This window comes from Myiozetetes cayanensis, unplaced genomic scaffold, assembly GCF_022539395.1.
Source record: "Myiozetetes cayanensis isolate MyiCay16 unplaced genomic scaffold, myiCay2020 scf29, whole genome shotgun sequence".
Lineage (NCBI taxonomy): Eukaryota > Metazoa > Chordata > Aves > Passeriformes > Tyrannidae > Myiozetetes > Myiozetetes cayanensis.
In genome coordinates this window covers 867,807-892,186 of record NW_026087510.1, presented here as the reverse complement: position 1 = coordinate 892,186, position 24,380 = coordinate 867,807, and the positions used below count along the sequence as shown (strand labels likewise).

The window sequence follows — 24,380 nt, the reverse complement described above, 5'->3', positions numbered from 1 at the left end:
CATTGGTGGCACGAGGGGACATTGCTGCTGTGGGGTTGGTGGTTGAGGGTGTCCTTCAACGAGGGGCTCTGAAGGATGGTGGAGGGTGTGGAGGAGGCAAGACTGAGGGGTCTGCAGCTTCCTCCTGAGGGGCAGCAGAGGGACAGCACTGATCTCTGTGACAGGACCCAAGGGAATGGCTGGAACTGAGTCGGGAGGGGCTAGGCTGGATATCAGGAAAAGGTTCTTCCCCCAGAGGGTGGTTGGCACTGAACAGGCTCCCCAGGGCAGTGGGCACAGCCCCAAGGCTGCCAGAGCTCCAGGAGGTTTGGACAATGCTCTCAGGGACAGGGGGGGATTGCTGGGGTGTCTGTGTGGGGCCAGAGGTTGGACTCAGTGATCCTTGTAGGTCCCTCCCAACTCAGGATATTCCATAATTCTTGCACGTCCTGAGTGAATGGGCAGGGTGGGTGCCCCAAATGCCCCACAGGACCCAGGGAAAGCGGGCACCACCAACCCGCCCCCGCTTTCTCCCACTCTGCAGGACCCCACCAACGGCTACTACAGCGTGAACACCTTCAAGGAGCACCACTCCACCCCCACCATCTCGCTGTCGGGCTGCCCGGCCGACCTGCGCCCGGCCGGGAAGCAGCGGGTGCCCACGGGCATGTCCTTCACCAACATCTACAGCACCCTGAGCGGGCAGAGCCGCCTCTACGACTACAGCCAGCGCTTCGTGCTGGGCATGGGCAGCAGCTCCATCGAGCTGTGCGAGCGCGAGTTCCAGCGCGGCTCCATGAGCGACAGCAGCTCCTTCCTCGACACCCAGTGCGACAGCAGCATCAGCAGCAGCGGGAAGCAGGATGGCTACGTGCAGTTCGACAAGGCCAGCAAGGCCTCCGCATCCTCCTCCCACCACTCCCAGTCCTCTTCCCAAAACTCGGACCCCAGCCGGCCCCTGCAGAGGCGGATGCAGACGCACGTTTGAGCCCCTCCGGGGGCCGCTCGGGACCCTCCGCGTGGGCGCCGTGGCGCTCGGACAGTGGCGCCCGCCGGCAGCGGCGGTGGGAAGAGGCCGGATCCAGCCCCCAGAGCGGGGCTGCGGGGCGGGGGGCCGGCCCAGCATCCCCCCCTGCCCGGTACATGCTAAGCACAACCCCGCCGAGGACGCGCTGAGCCCCGGGGAGCCGGAGCCGCCCCCTCCGCGGGGCTGGGGACGCCCCCGGCCCCGCCGCGCCCCCCCAGCCGCTCGCCTCCGCTTCCCGCTGCCCTCTCCCACCCGGCTCCTTCCCTTCCCTCGTCGTGTTCGGTGTCCATACTTATAAGAGTCCGTTTCGGGGGGGTTTTGGGGGGGTCCCGCCACGTGGGACAGGATGGGGGGGACATCGGTGGGACAGGGACCCCCCGGGAAGGGCCTCTCCAGCTGTATCGCGGCGCCGCGGTCAATACAAGAGGTGTTTCTCGTGGCACGCCTGGGCTGGTGGCCACCCCGTGGGGACATCGGTTTCCGTGGTGACACTTTGCCCAGCATAGACCTGGCCTGGATGTGCCAGGGCCTCCTGGGGGAACCCCCGGGGGGGCAGAAATGGCTGGTGGTGGAGGTAAACTGAGGCACGGGGCAGCTGGGAGCCCACAACCCCAGCGTGGGAGCCAGGACATGGGGCCTCACAGCAGGTAAGGGGACACGGGGACACAAGGAGGGGGGGACAGGCCACACTCTCTGCATCTCACAGACCCAGGTTTCCCTCACATGCCCCACCCATCGAGCCCCAGGAGCGCCCAGCCCATCCCAGCCTCAGCAGGACCTTTATTGGGTGCCAGCATGAGCCTCAACACCCCCATCCATTGGTTCCCCTGACACCCACGGCCCCACAGGGGGCCCTACAGCAGCAGGGAGAAGGCACCGGATGACCCTTCCATAGGGGGACGTTGGACACCCCCAACATTCACCTCCTGGAGCCGAGCACCCCGCCAGCCCCCCACCCAAGGCCCCTTGTCCCTGACACCAGTGGCACGCAGGCCCCAGGTGAAGGCTCCACCATAAATAAACATTTAAATTAATTAAATTAATCTGCACCCCCAAAGGGCCCCGGCAGACCCTGAGGCCAAGCACCCCTGGGTGCCCCCACCCGGGGGGGCTGCGGGGACAAGCCCCCGCGCCAGCGCTAAGGCACAGGACAGGGCTGCCGAGTAAAAAGGAAATAAAAAAAAAAGGGAGGGGGAATTAAATATCTGGGAGGGGGTCCAGGGGAGGGAGGAGGCAGCATGGGCCCCAAAGGCTCCCATTCCCTACGGGAGGGTCCCAGGATCCCCAAGATCAGCCCCTTGGCAGGGCCCTCGTCCGAGTGATGAGGGAATTAAGGGAAAGAGAAAGTCCAAGGCAAGGGCTCCTGCCCCGCCTCGCCCCCACAGGCCCGCTGGGAGGGAGGACCCCCCTCCCCTAAAGTCCCCTCCAAGTCCTTGGTAGCTTCAGTGCGTTGGTAGAAAAGGTGCTGGGGGCTCCCTGCGCCCCCCCAGAGCTGCCCCTGCCCCGGGGACCCGCGGCCCAGCGCGGCCCCCGGCCCTGCCGGCTCCGGCCATCCCAGGGCGCGGTGACGGCGGTGACCAGGACGCTCTGCCCTCAGTGACCAGGACGCTCTGCCCTCACCGTGTCCCCTCACGGCAGGCGCTGTGTCCCCTCGCAGCAGGGGATGACGTCCCTGCCGCCCTCAGAAGTAGGTGAGGTTCCTGACCAGTCCCAGCTCCAGCATCCGCTTGATGGCCACGGCCTCGTGCGACACGTTGTGCTCCGACGCCTGCGGGACGGGGAGCGGGGGATGACACCGGGCAGGAGAGGCCACGCGCCTTCGTCCTGCCCCTCCCAGCCCTCCAGCTTGCCCACCTCACCAGTGGGAGTTGAGCCCCCCAAAAAGAGGGACAGGACCCTCCCCACCTGATCCCCCTGGCCATGAGCCCTTCTCCTCACACATAAACACACGAGGATGGATCCAGCTCTCCGCGCTCCCAAAGACACGGGGCTGCAGGGAGAAGCTGGATGGTGACCATCCAACAGTGGGCCTCGACACCCATCGTGGGAGGGGAGCAAGAGATCCCCGTGGGAAGAGGCTCCCACACCAATCAGCCATCCCCCATCCCAGGGGAAAACAGGAGGGAGCGTGGACAAAAAATGTGGGGCAGACACTTACGGCCATGGACTTGAGCGTGACCTGTTCGTAGTAGTGGATGGTTTGCTTCTTGTTGCCCGAGTCGGGGTAGCCGAAGCCCGCGATGTGCACCAGGTCACAGAAGTGCAGCGCCAGGGTGATGGCCAGGAGCCCCGTGGTGGGCTTCTGGGGGACAGGGGCAGAGAGCCACAGCCTTCAGGAAGACGCACAGGACAGGCTGTCCCCCCTCAGGGGTGCAGGGGGACTGGCCATCCCCACCTCTTACCTGTTTGACCTTCCGTGGTTGCTTCATGGGGAGGTTGAGCACTTTAGCAGCAGTTACTTCCATGTAGTAAGGGTTGAGGATGCGCACTTGCTCCGGGTTGGCATCCCAGATCAACGGGGGCTGCTTCCAAAACCCTTTCCGAACCTGCAAGAGGACAGAGATGTCCCCAAGGGTAGGATGGGATGAGGGCTGAGCTCCGGAGCAGTCAGGGAGGGGTTGGACTTGCTTCCCCACCACACTCACCCTCTTCTTGTCATTGAGGATGGCCTCCATCCACTGGAAGTCCATGGGCTTGAAGGGCACCAGCACCAGCAGCGTGTCGGGGTTGTTCTCCGTCTGGGGGTCGAAGTGAGCTGACTCCGGGTAGAAGAGGCGCATGGTGGTCTTGGAGCCCACGTCCTGCTCATAACCATGGACCGGGGCGTTGTTCAGCCTTGGGTGGGGGGACACGGGGACATCACAGGTGTCAGCCCCCGCTGCGGGTGGCAGTGGGGAGGGAGCGGTGGGAAGGGTCCAGGGCCGTACCTGATCACGACGTCGTAGGTGTTGATGGTGTCGCCCATGGAGCTGTTGCGGAGCCGGTGGCCGTTGCCCACCACCGCACACCTCCGGCACTTCAGGCTGCAGAGAAAGCCCCGTCTCAACCAGACCTGCTTCAAAACTGGGGTGGTTTTAACCCCCAAGGGTGGGTTTAACCCCACGTTGCCCAGTCACCAAACCTTTCCGCGCTCCATCCACCACCCCTGGGTTGCAGAGGTTCATTTTGCCAAACCCCGGGCCCACAACAGATGAATTCCACCCCTCACAAGAAGAAGACAAAGACAGAAAAGCCCCTAAACCCACCCCGGTGTTACCTCTGGATGCTCTCGGGCAGGGAGTAGTGGGTGATGGACAGCAAGCGCAGGAGGACATCTTCTGCAAAGCAAGGGCCAGGAGAAGGTGAGGAAGGCAGCTCCTGCCTGGCACAAGGCCTGGGGTGCCGCCCCATCCCTGCCAGATTTCCTCCTGCCATTAATCCCAGCTCCAGGTGGATAATCCGTGCCTGGGGCTTAGTAAAGCCAGGCCCATCCTAAACCCTTTTAGAGGGCCCCCACACACCCAGGGCAAGGAGATACCAGCTGCAGAGTCTAAAAATCAACTTTCGGGGTGGGGGTGAACAGTCCCCAAAAAGCAACCTGCAGCAGTCTGTCAGAGGGAAGCTGAAACCTTGGGGAGCAGCAGCAGGACAGACAGACAGACAGACCCCCAGAGCACTGTCAGCACTCACCACTTCCCTTGGTGCCGTAGGGCAGCTCGTAGAGCGATGGCGTCTTCACCCAAAAATAGTCCTTCAGCTGCAAGAAGAGCGGGTGCTCCCTCGTGTAGCTGCCGAGGAGCAAAGGGTCAGTGAGACCGGGATGGGGGGGTGGCACAGGGAAGGGGGTCCTGGCTCTGCATCCCCCCACTCCCTCCTCCCAGCCCCAGAACTCACTTCCCGATGAACTGCGCCGCTTTCTTTTCCACCTCCCCAAGGGGACACGTCGTCTTGTTTTCTTGGACGGGGAAATAAAAGCTGTAAGGGAAGGAGTTAATTAAATCAAATTATGTCTGTTCCTCTGCACCCTCCTCCTGGCAAAGGGGGTTCCAGCACCCCACAGTGGGATTTGGGCCATGCCAGAGATATTTCCAGCCGGATTTAAGGCCAGCACTGCCTTGGATGTTTATCTGCTGGGCTTGCAGCCTTGCATCGGAAGAGGTCTCTCTTGCCCTGCTCATGGACCTCACGCTCTCTGCTTTACCCATCTCCATCAGCATCACTGGCACTGGGAGGAGAGCAGGGTTTTCCCATCCTCACGGGCTCAGGCAAACACCAGCATTCACCAAAAACCCTGCAGAGCCCCCCCACCACCACACACCGTGGGGGAACCTCGTATCGTGCCCCCCTTCCCCGGCAGCAGCCGAGGATGCTGCCACCTCCCCGCTCCCCTGGGATCCAGCCAGAACATGCTCCCGCATCCCCGTGCAGGACGGGCGGGAGGATGCCACCTCCTGGGAGTGAAGGAAAGGGCAGCAGGTCCTTTAAACTTGAACAAAAGGCACTCACAACTGTGTGTACCTGTCTTCCCGGTAGATTGAGTACCAAACCATCACCAGAAACAGCGCCAGCACCCCGAGTATCTTCCCTCCTGCGTGCCCAGAGGGGAGGGGGAGAGAAAAAACACCATTAAGCCAGTACCCTGGGGTTTAGATGATGGGATGTGGGGTCCCCTCAGCCCTCTGGGGATGTCCTGGTAGATCCAGGCTGGCAGAGCTTTGATGGGGAGAGGCTGGGGTTTAATTGACACTGTGCTCCAGAGAGCAGCAGCTGTGAGACAGAGCCAGGTGGTTTTGTCCCGGTTCCAAAAGCCACCACGACGTTTCTGTTTCCACCTTCTGTCAAAGGCCAGGCAAACATCCGTCTTTCCGGGTGCCTCCACCCATTTTTGTACCATAAAGTTCCAGGTGCCTGATTCCAGAGGTTCAAGGAGCCCAAAACCACCCTCCCTGTGGTTACCCCAGCACTCCATCACCCAGCTGGAGCTGCAGCGAAGCAGCATCCAACCCCCAAAAGCCAGATTTCCACATGCAAATCCCCCAGTCCTCCCCTCCCTGCTTGGACAGAGGAAGATGGGACTCACGAGACTTGTTGATCATTTTTATGAGCAGGAAAGGGATCAGGCGAGGGCCGGAGCTCTCATCGTGGCTGGTCACCTGCAGTGGGAAACAGGGAATGGCACTGGATGAGGGTAAACCCCACAGGAGCCACCCCAAAACCCCAACCAAGAGGCATCACCCCCTGCCTGCCCATCTGTGATGGTGCAAGGGTTCCCCAAGGGATTTACTTATTTAAATCCACATTTCTGTGCTGCCAAAGGGTTGGTTTGTAGAGTTTATCAAAGCCAGGCAAGCCCCCAAGCTTCCTGAGGAGCTTCAGCCCTACAGGTTAAAGGACAAAGAAAAAAAAAGGAATTAAAGAGAAAAAGAGCCCTCAGCGGGATTTCAACCACAAAGTCCCACGGGTGGTGATTTTAAGCCCAGCTGAAGCCTCCACCTGGCACCAGCAGCCACAAAGCCCAACGTGCCACCGCCGCCACCGAGCCAGGCAGGAAGGGCAGGAGCAGCCGAGGGGGTCAAACCAAAGAGCATCACGAACTCCACGACGCTCCAACGCCTTCGGTTCCTCCATCCCGGCCCAGGGCAGGGGGTGCCCCGAGCTCAGTCCCCACGCAAACACCGGCGGGGGAAGTGGCGCGACTTTCGTCCTCCTCCGAAACCTCCCGCTCCTGGAATGAGGAGCAGAGAATCCCGGGATCGGCCCAGCCCATCCCGCCAGCACACGGCAAGGATGGAAAATGAACTTACCGGCTGGGAGAAGCTTTGGGGTGCATGGGAGGCTTTGCTCCCAGGAGCGACTCCTGCTCTAAGCCCGGCTCAGAGATGGGCTTGGCTTGGCCACCCCGTAACTGAGCTCCTCCCCGCTCCCAGGAGCTGTCTCGGGGTGGGAGAGGAAGGAGCGTTAAATGCCAGCCGAGGGTGAAGGAGCACACCCGGGCTGGCAATCAGTGTCTCTCCATCAAAGTCTCCAGGGATTAGTCACCTGGGGAGGGGGGGCACCCACCTCACACCCCTCCCTGCGCCCCTCTCACACCCCTGCCTGCCTAACGAAGCACCACTAATGAACCTGGCACCTGCCACCTGCCCGGCAGGGCCACGGCCTCACCCAGCCAAGAGCGAGTCAAGAGTAGCAGCTCTGGGGGCAAAAATATCCAGAATTAGAAGAAACGAGACCCAAGAGAATCCCACAAGAGTCAGGCTCTTCCCTTCCTTGTCACAGGCTCCTGAAGTTAAAAGGGCAGGAGAGCAATTAATTAAAAAGGGCAGGAAGGGCAATTAAAATGGAATTAAGGGCAATTAAACCGTGCTAGAAGCAGTGGGATGGGACATCAGGCAAAGAAAACTGTCCATTTGACAGAAGAGGGATGAGGACAGAAACAGGGACTGCCGAGGTGGTCCCCTGGGAAAGCACCTGTCTCCCCTGAAATGTTCCTCCTTCATAAAACATGGATAATCGTGCTCCACCATAACTTGGGGGCCCCAGAACGGGGAAGCAAAACCCCCCCATCCCCAATTCACAGCCCAGCTCTCATCCTGCATCCGTACTTCTGGCTCAACAAGCCCCTCCTGCCTGGAAAGATGAAACCCACCACTGGATCTTCAAGGAGCACATAGGGAGGAGGATGCTGAGGGGTCTCATCCCTTTACACGTTACAATTGCTTGGGAAAAATAAAATTAGGGGAAAGTGAAAAGCAGCTTGTGCTTCCTGGGGTTTTTTGTTCTACGCAAAACTGGCGATGAAAGCCCCGAGCGGAAATCCACTACCACAGCTGGAGGCTGGGGATGCTCCTGGGGGGCCTGAGCACCCCTCTTCACCCAGGGCTGGGATGCTGCTGGGCATCAGGACCCAAATTTAGCACCAAATTCACCCCCCAGCTCCCTCCTCGGGTGCCAAAACACCCCACCGAGCCTGCTTCACCCCTCCCACTGGGAAAATCCGCCCTCCCCGCAGTGTTTGCTTTTACATACCAGCTTTTTTTTTTTTTTTTTTACTTTTTGGTTTGTTTTTTTTGAAGGCTTTATGATCTTTTCCCAGGCTTGTACGCACAAGCTGGGCCGATGCAAAATTTATCTAAGGCAAACACGGTTAATAATCCCTGGGGAGAAGGAGCACTGTTTGGTGAAGCGTTCAGGGAATGCGGAGCAAAACAGAGCACACCCAGCTGCCCCCACGCCTGTGGTGCCTCTGGAATGAGTTCAAGCTCAGCCCTACCTGATCCACAGCCCAAATCAGAGCAGCTGCCAACAGGGGGAAGGTCTGAACACCCTGAGCTGGTGCTCTGGCTCCTCGTAGGGCTGCGGGGCGCAGTGATGCCAAAGAGTCCTGCTGGTCCCCCCAGCATTCCCACTCCTGCTATCCCTGTCCCATCTCAGCATCCTCAGAGCTCCCCATGGCAACCCTGGTCTTACAGCATCCTCAGAGCCCTCTTGCAGAAATCCCAGTCCTGCAATATCCCTGGTCCCATCACAGCATCCCTGTCCCATCACAGCATCCTCAGACCCCCTGCACCATCCTTGTCCCATCACAGGGCCCTCAGAGCCCCCCCAGCATCTGCCAAGTCCCCCAACAGAGACCTCTCATCACAACATCCTCCCTAGATCTCCCACCACAGCATCCCAATCCAGCAGGGAGGGACTCCGTGCTCGTCCCTCTCACGGGTGGGATCCCCCACGGCTCCCCCGGGGTCGGTCCAGGGCATCGCCTGCCCCACCAAGCCCCAGAGCTGAGGGGAAAGTCCCGGCTGGATTCAGCTCCCCACACCTGGGAGAAGCAACTGGAAAAGCCCCTCTTTGATGTCGGCACCCCCACAGCTCCTGGGCTGGGGATTATCGCTGCACAAAGGACTCAAAAGCCTCATTGCCCTTCCCCCCTTCCCCACCCTGTGTTCCAGGAAAGCCCCATCCTGGGAGATGCTGCAGAGGCAGCTCAAACCTCATGGAGTTTCCCTGTCTCCCTCTGACCTAAAAGAGGGATTTTGCCTGGCAATTTTTTACCATGTCCCCTGGGAGATGCCAGCAACACCCCGAGGGGCTGACCCTCCTGCTGGGGGAGGACCTCAGAGGAGCTCATCCCTGTATTTCCATCCATCCATCCATCCATCCATCCATCCTTTCATCCTTCCATCCCTCAACCTCAACAGCTCCAGCATTTCCAGATTTAAGTCATGCCAATCCACAGAGTGGTAGCAGGCACTGGCCAAGCTGCTCCCAAGCAAAATAAAAAGGGAATTTAAAACCATGGAACAAACTCAAAGGTGGGGGGTGCTTATAAATCCCCCCAGCCCATCCTGACATGGATGGATGGTGATCCCAGGCACCCACTGCCATCCCAGGAAAGCATCATGGACCAGCAGGCCATGCAGCAACAGCTCTTAGTACTTTTATGTTTCCATGGTAACCCCTGGATTGGGGAAAAGTGTGACACAAGGCAAGGACACCTCTCCTGTGCTCCCACCATCCCATCCCACGTGTCCATGGGACACAGAGCCGCCCACTGCCTGGTCCAGCTTCCCTGGGCGAGAAGGATGCTCAGTGGAGAACAAGCATCTCCAACAGTTTATCCCAAAAAACCATGCATTTATTTTTAACTGGAGGAGTGTTGGATTGTGCCCGAGGAAAGGATGCACCAGCAGTCCCTGGGCATTCACTCTCAGCAGTGGGAACCACTGGGAGACAGACAGACAGACAGACAGACAGCCAGGACAACACAGACCCCTCCGACCCCAGGCAGACCATCCCTCCTGAGCTTCCCAGGCACACGGAGCCTTCAGGAACCACCAGGGCAGATCCTACATTCCACTGGGGACAACAACCAGGATCGACCCCCAAGGAAGCAGTTTACAGCCCTGGGATTTTCCAAGCCCCCCTCCCACGGGATCTCTGCCTGTGGTAGGGCTGGGATTGCCGCAGGAGCCCCGGCAGATGCCAACGTGCCCCCCACGCCGGCACGGCCCTGCCCCGGCACAGCCACCGCGTGCCAGAGCCTGAGCACGACCTGGGAGGCGGCCGGGGGCGATCCTGCAGGGAAGCAAAGGATCCAGCCAACTCCAGGCACTGCCTGCGCTTGGCAGACCATCAAAGGCACCCAAATCCCCAGCCTGGCATCCCAAACCTTCCTCACCCCGGCTGCTGTGAGCTCCAGGTGCTCGGGGAATTGTTTTTTCCAAGCTGGGAAGAAAACTGAGATCCACAGCGGGGAGAAAAATCCTTGTGGGATTACAACAACCGCCGTCACAAGCCCAGAAGGCAGCAGGGTCTGGATTTGAGCCCCCTCCAAGGGATGCTGCATGGGGATGGGGATTCCGGGGGGGATACCGAAAGGGGACCAGGGATGCTGGGAGAGGACAAGGGATGCCAAAACCAGCAGGGCAGAGCAATGGCAAGAGCAGGGGCTGCAAGTGCAGCAGGCTGAGGGGAGGCAGAGGATCACGAGGACACAGCACTGCAAAAATCAATCCCGCTGGACACCGGGCACAGCCCCACGGAGGGCACAGAGCCAGCCCACCCGTGCACTGATACCCACATTTATCCTATTTTAAGAGCCCTGCGAGTCACTTCAAAGGAATCTTAATTGCCCTCTTCATGGAGAGGCAGCTCCGTTTCCTCAGTCCGTGGTATCCCAGGCACACAATAACCCGGCCAGAGATTTACAATAGGGGAGAACAGCCCCTCGTTGGCATGTGAGCCTTAACAAAACATTCACCCGTGACCAGGCTGCCAGTTTGAAACTGGCAACAGCGAGTCAGCTCAGGTACAATGAGTCTTTCCATGGTGGCAGGTCCCCAGGATAAATCTGGGCTGCTTCTGCCTTCCCACGGCACTGTTGGTTTTAATGTGCTCCAGAGCCAGAACCCGATTCAGGCCAGCACTGCCTCCATCCTCTCCTCTCCCCTTATTTCTTTTTTAATCATTGCAGCAGAAAAAACACAGGGTGGGACCCAAGTGCCTTCCTACAGCCCCAAAATGCTGACTGTGTGGGTACACCTGAGCATCCCACGGCTCTGGGGTAAGCCCTGGCCATCACGGAGCTACAGGGCTCCACCTCGGGGAGTTCAGTTACTTATTCTATAGGTTTACATATATAGGTTTAATCACTCTTTACTACTTAAAAAGCTAAAATAAAGACCCTTTCCTGCTGGATGCAGGTTGCTGCACTCCAGAGCTGCCAGAAGCGAGCGGGGGAACAACCCCCTGCTAAGGAGATGAGGATGGACACCTGGCAGAGATGATGGGGTCTCATCCCTGAGCCCCCACTACTGACCCAGCCACCCCCTCCTCCCACCTGCCCCGCCCTGTCCCCATCTGCTGCCACTGTCACCTCGGTGCCTGTTTACTCTCTGGTATCTCCATCCTCAGGGATCACACAGGGATGCAGGCAGCAATGGGGAGAGTGGCTTTGGCAACGCAGCTTTGAACCCCTCCTTTTGGGCTAAATCCCCCCAAAAAGTGGCAGAAAGGGGGGAGGCAGCGAGCTGGGGATGCAGGCAGGGTGCAGGTAGCCTCCCCCTGCTCCCCCAGGCGCAGCAGGCAGAGCATCCAACAGGGAGCACTCACTCCCTTACAGTCCTGGGAGGTAAAAACTAAACCGTGGGGATGCTCCAGCCCATCCCCAACCCAAACTCAAGCAAAGCCCGATCCAAATCCAGTTCACCAGGGAAAAGGGGTGGGTTCTCAAGCCCCAGGGCTGAGTTATCCCGTGGTCTGCTCCCATCCCTAGTGGCTTTTGACTCTGGGAGTCCCCTTATGGGGACTCAGAAGCTGCTGCAGTCACCGCCCCCTTTGTAAGGCTCACTCGGCACCTTAACCCCCCATCTGTGGTTTCCCCTCTGCTTCCTGTTTTGTACTAAATCCGGAGGAGCAGAACCCCCAGAGCAACCCCACAGGTCAAGCTCAAGTCTGTCAGCCCCGAATCCCCTGGGGATCTTCTCTGCTCCTTTCTCCCGTGTTAATGGCCATGGAGGAAGACTCCAGGAAATAACTTGCTCCATCACCTTGCACCCCCCGTTAACCCACACTGGGAGGAGGATTCCTGTCTCAGGGAGACCTCTTCCTGCATCCAACAGTAGAAAAGGTCCTGTCAGGGCAGGGATAAACCGGCAGCAGGTCACGGCTACTTACGGTCCGTCCTCTTGGTCCAGGCGGAGCAGGCAGGAGCTCGGCGGGATCTACGGGGCCGTCCTCTCTTCCCCTAGGAAAGGGAAAAGGGAGAACATCCTCAGGGCTAGGGCCACCCACACTGGCAGCCCACAGGGGACGCTTCGCTTCACAGCCATCCAGCTTTGGAGGATCCACGGATCCTTCTGGATCCCCAGCCAGGGCAGCTCGGAGCACCGACGGGGAGCCAGGCCTAGAGGAGCAGGAGCAGGGCCTTGAGGAGCCACCACCGTCACAGAGGAGTCTGAGCTCTCCAAAAAGCCACCCACCTCCCACCCACCTCCGCAGGCACCGGCAGCACCAGGGCTGGGCTGCCGGCGGCTCTTAAGGAGGAGGCGTGGCAGAGCAGAGCAGGGCAGAGCAGAGCACAGACCTCGCCGCAGCTTCCCCCAGCACCTCCTGGCCTTTCCCACCAAGATCCCCCTCCCTGACTCACTCGGGCTTTTAGGAAGGGCCCAGGACATGGAGTGATGCCCTTTCCCAGAGAAAGGGGGATGCAGCCCCGCTCTGCAGCTCTCCTGCCTTCCCACGTGGAGAACACTGCTTAATCCCACATCTCCACCATCTTCTCCCCAAACACTTTCCAAACTGCACATCCTCACCTTCCTCCTCACGATCTGAGGAAGGAAAAGCCCTGCTGAGAAGCTGCCATGCACAGAAACCCTCCTGCCATGGTGGTGCTCAGAGAAAGCCTCCCTGCAGGGGCAGCCACTCTACATCCCAAGTAACTATCCCAGATACCAAAGGGAAGGTGGGCTGAGGGGGAAAACGAGCCATCCAGGTGAAGGGAGCAGGATAATGAGCCAGCCAGGTGGCACAAGCCCACTGCTATCCCAGTTAGTCTCTGGGATAAAGCACACAAGGAAGAACCTCAATCCCATTCAGCACAAAAAAGCAGTGATCCAGGTGAGGACGACAAGGCTCACTCCCAGCTGCTGCTCGAGCCCTGGCAGGGAAGGAGCTTCCAAGGGGAAGCTCTGAAGGGCTGGAGGTTTCCTTACCTCTCTCCATCTCCTCCAGCTAGGAGAAGCAGAGATGAGAGGTGCAAGCCTTCTCCACAGCATGCTTTGCTCCTTATATCCCATTAAAATAACATCCCATGCATGAGATGGGGAAGGAAAACACCCAGCATCCTGAGCTGGTTTCTTCTGGATACTCCTCTGCAGGGACCAGGCTTTCTGTACCGGTCCTGGGATGACAGGGATGGCTCCATCCTGGCATCACCCATTCCCTCTCCACCCAAAGAGCATCTGCTTCCTCCTTCCATCATCCTTTGCCTTGGGGAGCGATTAACCCAGAGGGCTCAGGACAATCAGCAGCCAAACCAGCTGCACTTGGGGTCACAAAATTCACCTTCCAGCACCAGAGTCAGCCCTGAATCCACCGGAGCATCCGACATCGCTGCCAACAAGGAGCCTTTTGATTCAGAGCCACGAACTGCAGGATCCACTAACGAGGTTAAACCCTCCCCAGGGAGCTCCTGCTAAAGCACTTCACGGTGCAGCATCAGCCCCATGTGGAGGAGGATGAGGATGCTCGGAGCTGCCTGGGGGTGGGCAAGGGGATCCCAGGAGGATCCTGCAGCCCCAGGGGAGCAGGAGGCTGTGGTACCTTAAAGCACATCGGCCCGGCCGGGAGGATCTGAGCTCTTGCCCCAAGCTGGTCTTTCCAGCTCGACTGGAAGAGCCAGGAGCTGGATCGCTGCTGGTCTTCCTGGGATTGTTTTCCAGCTTCCCAGGCGGTCTCCCCACCATTGGCCGATGCAATCGGCCGTTCCCAGCCCAAGGTCCAGAAAAATCCTATCACGGATCCGGCATCCGACAGGTCAGGAACCGCTGTCTCCACCGCTTGCCGCGGGCGGCTCAACCCATCCGGCAGCTGATCCCAGCAGGAAATGAATGTCCCAGAGCCCTTGAGAAACCCTAAACAAGCTGGATTTTGCTCCTTCCCCTCTCCAGGTATGCTGTCGGCCTCCATTTCCCCTCCTGCCTATCCAGTTTAATCACTTAAATGATGATTCCCAAACTTGAGGGGGGAAAGGGCACCTTGTGCCCGCTCCCTGACATCTCCCTCTGGGATGCTCGTGGCTTTGGGCAAAAGAAAATGAAAACATCCCTTCCCCTGTCAAAGACTAAAGCCAGCCAGGATTTTTGAGGGGCTCAGCCCTGGTGCAGGAGCATCCCTGTGGGAAGACAGGTATTCCCCAGGCAGGAGGGGACACAAGCAGGGCAGGGATGAGCCACCAAATCCCTCCTGTCATCATCCTCCCCCTCGAGGACCAAACCCCCTGGGAGCTGTTAAAATAGAGGAGGGGGAGGTGGAGACGGAGTCTGTCCCCCTTCCACCCGCCAGACCTGGAGCGAGGCTGCCGTCCGTCCGCCCGTCCGTCGGAGCTCCATCCCTGGCGCCAACCTCCCTCGGTTAAAATTACCTCCCGAGGGGGGAGAGAGCAAAAGCCGGGCTGGGAGGGGAATAAAAGCCAGGTGAGCTCATCCTCCTCCAGAGAAAACGTCTCCACTTGGCATGAGAGAGGTGTTTCCAAGCCCGGCACATCCCTCACGTCACCCCAATTGCTATTGCCCCAGGACAAGCAGCTTATTCATTCAGCAAGCATTTAGTGGGAGATAATCCAGCTGCTTCCCAACCACCCTTTGGGCGAGCCAAAGGTGTAATTCCAGTGTGGGATACAATTTTTGGGAAGAGGTTTCCCTAATGGTCATCCCAGCGGATGCTCCCTGGCCAGGAGAAAACGGAAGAGCCGCCACCAGCAGAACCTCCACCTCAATTGTAGTTTTTCAATTCTATTAATAATTTACTGAATTTATTAAACTATTTCATTAAAAATGAATTAATTTTATAAACCTATATTCTATCAAATCTCTGGGAATGGGAAGAAAAGCAAAGCAAAGCTGCCCAGCCAAGCCGGATTATCCAACGCAGCGACCGGCCTAAAAATAAACCACTGCTATTTAAGGATGAGCCTCCCACAGTAAACCCCCCCCCAAAAAAAAGAAAATAGATAGAAGGAAAAAATAGATGTTTCCAAGCTGGGGTGTTGAGCATCACCCACCAGACCAAAAAAAAAAAAGCCTATTTTGGGTTTATTTCCTAGCAAAAGCCTGTGCTTCCAAGAGAACAGCATCAGCAGGCTTAAAGCCACTGATTTCCAGACACCCCATGCAAATAAATAATTACGATTTAAAGCTGCGTTTGCATAATACAGATAATCTGTCGATTTAACTTGTAAATGCAGGGGGAATTAAGCAGCGACGTTGTTAATTAGGCAGCAAAGGGGCCTGGGAAGCCCCAGCTCCACTGTGGATGCTGACGGACCACGAGGATGCTGAAGAAGCTGAACGTGCCGGGGGATGCAGGGCTTTGGCAGCGGGACCAGGTGTTGGGGCAGGTGCCGTGGTGTGACCACCGAAACCTTGTGTTCATCCAGATTTCAAATGAACAATCCCCCCCAGCTCCTCCAGCCCTTCAGCAGGAGCTGCCCATCCCTTCCCGCCCTCGAGGGCTGCCATCACCCCCCTCCGAGAAAAAAGGCAGTGGGAAAAGAGCCCGGGGTAAGATTTCTGAGGAGAAATCACATGTTTGGCTGCATAAAGAGCCGGCTCTGACAGCCGGGCTCTCGGCTCCCCCACCCCAAGGACCAAACCCCGCCCGGGAGTAAAACCTGTTGAGCCCGAATGTGCCTGAACAGACAGTTCTTTGTGATTTTTTTTTTTTCCTTCTCTTTTTCGGTTTGGAAGCGGCGCTGGTGATCGCACAGAGATGGGCTCGAGGACTTCCCGGCCCTTGGCACCGCTCCTGACGCCTTGTTCGCAGGCAGCACCGCGTTTAACCCCTAAAGCCCTTCTCTCCCTTTCATTTCTGGCACCATCCCCCCTCCCACACCCTGGTCCTGTTCAGTCCTGCATCCTCCCAATCCACCTGCACCCCTTCTCTCTGCATTTTTCTCCCTTATTTCTCACTTTCTACCTCATTTCCTCTCGATGCTTAGGAACTCTCCTCCATTCCCAACCCAGAAGGGTCTGATCCATCCTTGTGCCGTAAAATCCCACCCCATAAACCCCAACAGCCATGGAGCTGCCAGGATGGGGGTTTAATCCCCATCCAGGGGTGTTTCACGATCCCCTGTGGGAATGCTGGGCTGGCAGTGTGCACACAGCATCAGCAAAGCCCCGGAGCAGCGTTTAAGCCTCCTCAACTCTCGCTCAGCACCCTCCTGGCTCAGTTTCCCCCCATTTCGGGGCTCAGGGAAGCTCTGCCCCATTGGCAACGCAGGCAGGGGGTGCAGAGGGACCCTGAACTCCCTCCCAGCTCACATATCTGTATTTTAAAAGAAATTCAAAAACCACCCGATGTCGCAAGAGGCTCAAACCCTGCCGGGGGATCCACCCCAGGGCTCCTGGGGCAAGGCCAGGGGCGAGTCCCAACGTCCCGCTGGCATCAGCCTCTGGTCAAAACATTAAGGCTCGGCTGACTCAGCCTGGCCGGATATCGGGATGTTGAATCCAGCCGGGAAAACTTGGTCGGGCTGGGGAGACATTTTGCAAAGGGGAAGAGCCGGAGCAGGAACAGCATCTGGAAGCGATTGGAGGCAAGGAGCCTCTCCCAGGCGCAGCAGGGAATTCCAACGGCGTGAGCTCAGGTTAAAGCCTCCTTCACAGACCCGGGATTAAAGAGGAGAACCAAGCTTCAGCACACTGATAGATTTTTAAACCTGCAAATAACGAAGGGAAGGGAGCCAGCTCCCTGCTCGGTCCTACACGGACTTGGCTTTGTGATTTCAGGTCATTCTGATTTACAATTAAAAAAAACCAAAAAACAACTAAATTCCAAAAAGGAGGAGCAGTCTCTCCCTGGATTTGTGGATCTAATTTCAGGTGTCATGTCCGGAGTCCTCCTTAGGTGCTGCCTTGTTTCAAACGATGCACTCCTGCACCTTCCATCCTCTGGGTCTCCTGTATCCCACCTCCGAGCATCCCTCACCGGCACGGGCTGCATCCCACGATGGTCCTGGCGTGGCAGCAAACCCAGGAGCATCCCAGCATCCTTGGGATTGCATGGAAAAGCCGACGGAGGATGCCAGCCTAGCTTGGACAGAGTGGCTCTCCACAAGGAACCTCTTCCAGTCATCCCTGAGCCAAGGGACATGGAGCAGCAGCACCCATGGGTGGTCCAACTCCCTTCACTGGACATTCCAGTCGAGCAATCTACGGCAGGGCCGGATCCACACGGGATGGGCGGAATCCAGCCCTGCTGTGCCCCACCTCGCTCCCCCAGATTGCTGCCCCGACCCCCCCACGCACTGAACACCCCAAGGCAGGCACTCACCCGCATCCTGCCCGACTCCAGCGCTCCCACCCACCTTCCCGGCGGCGCGGCCGTCACCGTCCCATGCCGATCCGTGCCCTGGCGCAGCCGGACCAGCCGGGAGCAGCGTCCTCTGGCACTGCCAGCGCTGCAGCCCGGAGGTCTCCGGCAGGCAAAGCACATCCTGGAGAGCAGCCGCAGCCTGCGCCAGCCCGAAACCACTCCGAGCATCCGCCAGTCCCAAGGAAAACCAGGAGGGAGGGTGGCTCCTTCGGTTTTTCCGTTCCCCGACAGCCAAATCCCTTTCTCCTTCCTCCAAGGACACTTTCCAGCCTAACCCCGGTCACATGCAAGGGGTCAGCAGCTGGAAAGGCAAGACATTAGCAAATACTGGGGGCTTTTCCTCTTCCCTTCCAAGAAAACACAGGGTTTTCCTAGAGAAAGCTCGATGAACACCAGGATCACCACCAGAGGAGGGAGAAGCGTGAAAGGAAAGCGAGGGGAACTTAAGAAACACCGAAAAAGAGAACCAGAAGTTGCAATGAGCAGCGTGAAAGTATCAGATCATTTCCTTTCCTCACTGCAAAGCCAGAACTGCTCGTGCAACCGTTCCTGGCAGCAGCATAGGAGGGGGTTCCCAGCCTGGGATGGGGAGAGCGGGATGGGGGCCCAGAGGGATCCAGGTGAATCCAGGACACCAACCTCTGCAGGAAAGGGACCACATCCCTGCTCCTCACACAGTCCTCAGGCTACACCCAGAGTAAACAACCAAAAGGGGGAAAATAACATAAAATAAATTTTTTTTCTTTTTTTTTCTTTTTTTTTTTTTAAAGCCAAATAGGGAAAGTTGTGGAGAAACAGACTCCGTGCTGCCAGCCTGAATCAGCTCTGGAATATTCAAAGCTAAAGCAACGGGGCCATCACTTTATCCAAGAGAATAAGCAATAGAATACATGGGATTTAGAGATATTGCCAAATAATTAATTAGCAGGATTCAACCAGAGAGTTGCTGCCAGCCAAAAACCCCTGGAAACAGGCGTGGGGAGGGCCCTGGTCTCAGCATTCCCACATCCTGCAGCCTGGCATCCACCTCTGACGTTGGTTGCAAGGATGGGGATGACACAAGCTATAAAAGTACAGGCTTTGGAGATGTCAGTATGTCTGCTCCAGAGTTTAAAATGGTTTTAAAGGGATGTTTTCACTCCAGGGGTGGGTTTCCCCTCCAGGGTGGGCTGGGGAGCAGGAGGATGCTCCGATCCCAGCTCTGGAAAGCACCCTCTGGAAGGTGCCCTACATGGTAGATCCCCATGGTGGACATCCCTCAAAATCAGTATACACAGACAGTTCCTCGTCTTATATTTACATTTTCAAAGGCCTTATTCCTTTGTGGAATTCAGTGCCTTGCTGGAGCAGCTGCTATTAACTCCCTGCCCAGAGCTGGAGGACGAAGCTACCCTCTAATGACGCAGATAATTAAGGACAGGGATTAGGGAGAGCCCAGCAATGCGTGTGGATGCCATCCTTGAATGTGAGGAGTTCATTAGAGGCTGGACACATCGTTAGGAGCCAGGGTAGGAAGAGGAGACTCCAACCCATCAGTTCTATCACTGATCTGGGGTTCTGCCCTGCCCGGGGTGTCCATCCCATGGGAAGCCTCAGCAGAAGCAGCTGGCAAAGCCTGGGCAATCCCTCTTCTCCACCATCTGCCTCCAGGAGCAGTCAGAGGTAGAGCCTGGCAGAGAAGACAGGGAAATTCAGCAGAGCTTCCCCAAAAACTCCACCACAAGACTTGAATTAGCTCATCTCGCCAAGAGCCGGGGATCGGAGTCGCTGAGCACCAACCCACCAGGCATCACCCTCCTGTCCCGGTGGGAGAGACGCATCCCATGCCCGGTGTCTGAGCTGAGGAGCACAAAAAGCCCTTGGAGGAAGGTTTTTACTTTGTTCTCTGTCCCCAGAACAATAAAACCCCACCAGCTCACCCTGCAAAGACCTGACATGGGAAGCTCAACTGGTCCTTTTCCTGCTGTCTCAGGGCAAGCATCCTCCTCTCTCCCTGGGAACAAGCCTGTCCTGTGGGAGAACAGGGCTCCAGGCACACATGATGGGTTGGGATAGGATTTATCCTGCACCAACATGCCCAGAGCCCGCTCCCAGCAGCTCTGTCTGCACCAGGATCGGGTGGGGGATCGGCAGGGACCCCTCCTACCCCTTTGGGATCACCAGGCTACCAGAGCACATCCATCAGCCCGGCAGGAGATGCTCAGGGATGGGGAAATAAAAAGGTTCAGACCACTTAATAAATCCTCCTCAGCCCGTTGTTCCGCGGAGAGAGAGACGCGTCCTGAGCCGCACACGGGGCACGTCCTCCCCTTCCAGGGCCTCCGGGAGGATTTTCCCTTCCTTGCCCCGGCTCCCGGGCATTCCCACCACACAGACTCGCCGAAACGAGTCCCCTGGCGCTCTGGGGAGATGCCAGACCCTCTCTTCCCAGCGCTCTCAGGGCGGGATCGCCTTTCCCGGGAGCGGCCGCAGGCAGGAGCGGTGCCGAAGGCCGTTTTTTCCCGGCGAGACGAAGGGGTTTGTTTTGCCGGGAGCGGGGCGGCAGCAGATGGAAGGGCACTGGGAGAGCGGGGGTTTTCCTCTCGCCGCTGCCCACGCTCGCTTCAGGCACCGATTAAGTGCGTTAATTAGAAAAATCACCATAATAATTATTAGAAACCCCCAAAACACAGAAATAAAGCCACTCTCTCCCTTCCCGACGTACCGCGCTCGCCGGGACAGCGATGCCAAGGTTTGGGATGCCCCGGTGGGGTCCGAGCTGGGGTTAACGGGGGTTCCCCCCATATCCCCGACCCGAACCCCCATACCAACCCTGCCCGGCGCTGCCGAGCGGGCAGCGCTCCCTGCCCTGCCCTGCGCCCTCCCAGCGCGGGGTCCCCCCCACCCCAACCCCTCCAGCCCTCCCAAAAACCACTCGGGTTTTGCTTCCCCCCTTGCCTTTTTTTTTTTTTTGCTCAGCACCCCGCGACTCGCAAACACGCTTTGGAGACGCGGCCCCGGGGGACCAGGGGGACACGAGGGGACTCGGGGGACGCGGGGGACACGGAGAGACCCCGGGCTGCGGACTCACCATGGGGCGGCGCGGGGGGTCGGTGCGGCGGGAGGATGCGGGGGTGGGTGCGGGATGCGGGGCTGGCCCGGAGGGGCGGGCGGGGGCGGACACGCTTGCGCACAGCGCGGGATGGGCGGCGGAGGGAGGAGGAGGAGGAGGAGGAGGAGGAAGGAGGGAGGGAAGAGCATCCCGGGAGCTGCAGGCGCCCGGTCTCCGCATCCTCGGCACGGGAGAGGTGGGGGAGGACAACCACCCCTTCCCCTTGCCCTGCGGACCCCCAAAAATCATAGCGCTGGGGACAGCCCCTTCCCCAGGCAACTCCCCGAAATGCCCCAAAATTGGCTCACACCAAATTTTTAGGAGCGGGCAGAGCTTTTCCCACCAGGTCACTGAGTCAGGGGTTTGCATCGTCTCCCCATTGAACCCCCACGAGAAGATGCTCAAAACCATCATGAGACGACACGCGGAGGATCTGGAGTTGGTTTTGCTTAAAATCATCAACCCATATTAAGTTTTTTTCTTTTTCTTCCAAATAAATTAATCCCCACTGCAGGAATGCCCCATATCCAGCCACCTCTTTCTCCCACGGGATTCCATTTCCATCCCACCCCACAACACACAAAATCAGCAGTCAACCCTTTGATTTTTTTTATTACACTCAAGATTTTTTTATTTCTACCGGCCCAAACCCATTTCTCCTGCGCTGGGTCAGTTTTGCCAACCCCTGAGAAAACATTAAGGCTGATCTTTAAATGGGAAATAATGTCAAATATTGGTGCTGGAGGAGGCAGCTCCTTGCTGAAGGCAGCGAAATTTATTCTTTTTCTAGCAAGAGTCAGTGGGAACCTGGAGGGCACCACTAGCTGAAGACTGACGTGTCCAACACCAATATTAATCAATAATACACCCATGGAGCTGATGGATCCAGTTTTGCCAAGGGAATTTCATCAATATTTGAAGAGCATCCTCACCTCATCCCTCATCCTCCCTGGGATGGGGTTTCCTGGCCATTAAGTGGGGCAGAGTTTAACCCGTGGTGACAAGAAAACTCACCATAATTAGGTTTTAATTGCCACGGGCTCATAGACGATCCAGGGGTAATTAGTGGGGCCACAGCTCAGCGGGGGGAGCTGGGATTTGCTTGAAGGATATTTCGACCCTCGGGTCTCGTGGGTTCCCCCGCTCGGTTTATTGCATCTGAAAACAATAACCGGCTTTCAATAAAGCTCCAGCAATAATAATGCATCCCAAATGTCTGTTCTTACCGTGCCCCCAAGACAGAATATTAAAAGAGGCTGCAAAGCTTCACTTCCCAGGATCTTCTCATGTCCCCAGCAGCCCCCTCCTGCTGGTGATGGTGGATGGGCTCGGTTTGGGGTGATGGTCTCCATGCCCAGCATCCCAACCTTGTCTGGGGCAGCATCAAGGTTTGGGGAAACAATGGTGATCCCTTGCCAAGCAGTGGACACCAGCTGTGTCCATCCCACAGGAACATCAGGACACCTGCACGCAGCAGTTGTGCCCCCACGGGTCTGTGACGTACCTGCATGTCCAATCCACATCTTGGGTGACCCAACTCCCTTGGGTGTACCCAAACACCAGCCATGAGCTCCCAGTGGCCACCGAAGCCCCAGCAGACAACAGGGTCCTAAAACCCACCAGGAAATGGAAATGTATTTGCTGCCACAGCAGAGTGCCAGGAGCCTTCGCTCGGCAGTCACTGCTAACGGCTACACCCTGCCCTAATATTTAATTTACAAAGGATAAATTGCCAGTTGGATTAATTCAGCATGATGAGCGCCGAGTAATTTGGAGAAGAAAAGGGGGGGGGGAAATCCTGGCTGTTTGAGAAGTGAATTTGTAATGAGCTCTGCCATCACCCACTGCAGAGCCAGTCGGAAATAAAAGGGTTCAGGGAACACCCCGGCTGCAGCAGCAAGGAATGGGACTGGTGTCCTGCCTCAGGAGGGCACAGGAAGAGGTTCTGCCATCACACCACAGCTCTGAAGGGGTGATGAGGCCAAAGCAGGCACCAGGCAAGCAGGATGTGTTAGTAAAGGAGGAAGGGGATGCCCTCGGCCAGGCTCACAGCATCTGCTCCACAGGGACAAGAATGGGGTGATTCATGCCCAGCACAGGCTGGCTTTGTCCTGCCGACCATCTCGACTCACCCTTCCTCAAGCCACAGCCTGGGAACGCCATCTGCCTTTGCAGATCCAGCCCCAGGACCTCAATAAATCCTTTGAAGGCTCCAGATCCATCAGAATCCCTCCCACTGACCCCTTCTCTTAGGACAGGCGGGGACAGCCCCCATCCCTGGCTCCCTATATCCCACAGCTCCCCAGGGAGATGGGTGATGGCAGCATGCTTACCAGTCTCCCAGGAAAACAGTTCCTCCAGCAGGAGCCAGACAGATGGTCTGTGGAAGATGTGCTGCTTGGTTGTCTCTCACAACCCTCAGAGTCTATTTTCAAGGCTGAGGGTGTTTTTTCCATACCTGAGGACCAGGGAGGCTTCCCAGGAGACAGGATGGGTTATTTAATCATCTCCATTCCCGGGTTGGCCTGGGTGGGGACATAAAACTGGGACGTTCTCTCAGCCAGGGAGACCGAGCTCCCTTTTGACACAGAAAATGCTCTGGTATTGAAAAAAAATCATCCCTTCCCTTTAGCAACTTAAAACCTGGGAAAGGGATAGCCAGGGGACAGCCAACCCCACTGACCATCTCCAGATCCTAAAGCTCCCCAGCTCCCAAAATCAACTCTGGCCCCTGCTGTGCACTGCTCCGGGGGTAGGTAGAGCTGAAGCAAGAGGGAAAGGCTCCTCCAGGAGATCAGTCCAGCTTTCTTGCCATGGATTGGAGTTTTAGACTCATGGAATAATCTAAGATCATGGAGTCTAACTGTTAACCCAGCAAATGGGAATCTCTGAAGGGAAATAAGGAAAGGTGGCTGCATCCAGCTGCTCTGCCTCTCCCTGCTGCTAAAAGGTACCAGGGAACTGCCTGACCTGAATATCTACAAATGAGATGAGCTGAGCAAAGCCCTGGGGCAGCTCTGATGATGCCACTTGCACTCCAGCCGGCTGCTTCCATGCACAGCAGCAGCCCTGAAAAAAATAAATCACATCTGTTTTTTCCTCCCATCAGCAAAAGCAAAAAAAAAAAAAACTAAACAAAACACCTCTGTTAGAGCCCAGAGTGGAAAGGAGCAAAGAACTGGGTACCAGAGAGGTGATTCCTGCGATTCCACCCTGGTCACCGACAGAAACCAGAGCCCTTTCTGGCAGCAAGAGCTCATGAAGAATTTAGAGGTTGGTGTCCAGTGGAATCAGTGGCTGGGTGGCAGAGCAAGCTCTCTCCATACAGAGAATTTGGTTTTTCCCACCACAACAGACCATGAAGTCCAACTCCTGGTTCTCTCCTGCCCCACCACCCCCTCAGCAGAAGGAAGAGCACTATCATTTATTTTTTTTTCCCCCCATAATCTTTGCAAAACCTTGAGCAGGCTCTGGCAGGAAGGGCTGCCCTTGCACACGAGGTCATTTCGGATGGAGATGATGAAGGAGCAGTGGAGGTGATGGCTCTGGGGCTGGGATCAGGCAGCACACAGCGTTTGTCTCCACGGAGCCAGCCGGGAAGGGCGAGGACTCGGTTAGTCACTGATTCCTTTGGAGCAAGACACCCCTCCCTGCCCCAGGAAAGCTGCAATCCCTTTCCCAGGGGTAAATTCATAGCAAATACATGAA

The 24,380-nt window shown here is 57.3% G+C and overlaps 2 protein-coding genes across 9 annotated transcripts in view; one reads left to right on the top strand and one right to left on the bottom strand.

Annotated features, from left to right (window-relative positions):
- KIRREL3 (kirre like nephrin family adhesion molecule 3) overlaps positions 1-1,448 on the top strand; it is a 333,492-nt gene extending 332,044 nt beyond the window's left edge. For all 3 annotated transcript variants that reach the window (XM_050323048.1, XM_050323047.1, XM_050323046.1), the window contains one exon: positions 524-1,448. In XM_050323048.1, the coding sequence (XP_050179005.1) occupies positions 524-967 (444 nt within the window). In that variant the 3' untranslated portion in view covers positions 968-1,448. The remainder of the gene's footprint in view (positions 1-523) is intronic.
- Positions 1-20,687, bottom strand: part of ST3GAL4 (ST3 beta-galactoside alpha-2,3-sialyltransferase 4) — a 1,214,471-nt gene extending 1,193,784 nt beyond the window's left edge. Inside the window, exons 1-12 of one of the 6 annotated variants that reach the window (XR_007629862.1) lie at positions 13,808-13,824; positions 12,161-12,230; positions 6,066-6,138; positions 5,492-5,573; positions 4,880-4,960; positions 4,676-4,773; positions 4,263-4,323; positions 3,934-4,029; positions 3,652-3,841; positions 3,409-3,552; positions 3,165-3,308; positions 2,627-2,774 (exon numbers count right to left, since the gene is read on the bottom strand). Coding sequence is in view for 5 of the 6 variants with exons in the window: in XM_050323058.1 (XP_050179015.1) it covers positions 2,688-2,774; positions 3,165-3,308; positions 3,409-3,552; positions 3,652-3,841; positions 3,934-4,029; positions 4,263-4,323; positions 4,676-4,773; positions 4,880-4,960; positions 5,492-5,573; positions 6,066-6,081 (999 nt within the window). In the remaining variant the exon portion in view is untranslated. Of the gene's footprint in view, positions 1-1,768; positions 2,775-3,164; positions 3,309-3,408; positions 3,553-3,651; positions 3,842-3,933; positions 4,030-4,262; positions 4,324-4,675; positions 4,774-4,879; positions 4,961-5,491; positions 5,574-6,065; positions 6,139-6,269; positions 11,285-12,160; positions 12,231-13,807; positions 13,825-20,651 lie in introns of those variants that run through there. The other 5 variants (XM_050323058.1, XM_050323054.1, XM_050323057.1 and 2 more) reach the window with 5 other exon arrangements.
- Between the last annotated feature and the right edge of the window lie 3,693 nt (positions 20,688-24,380).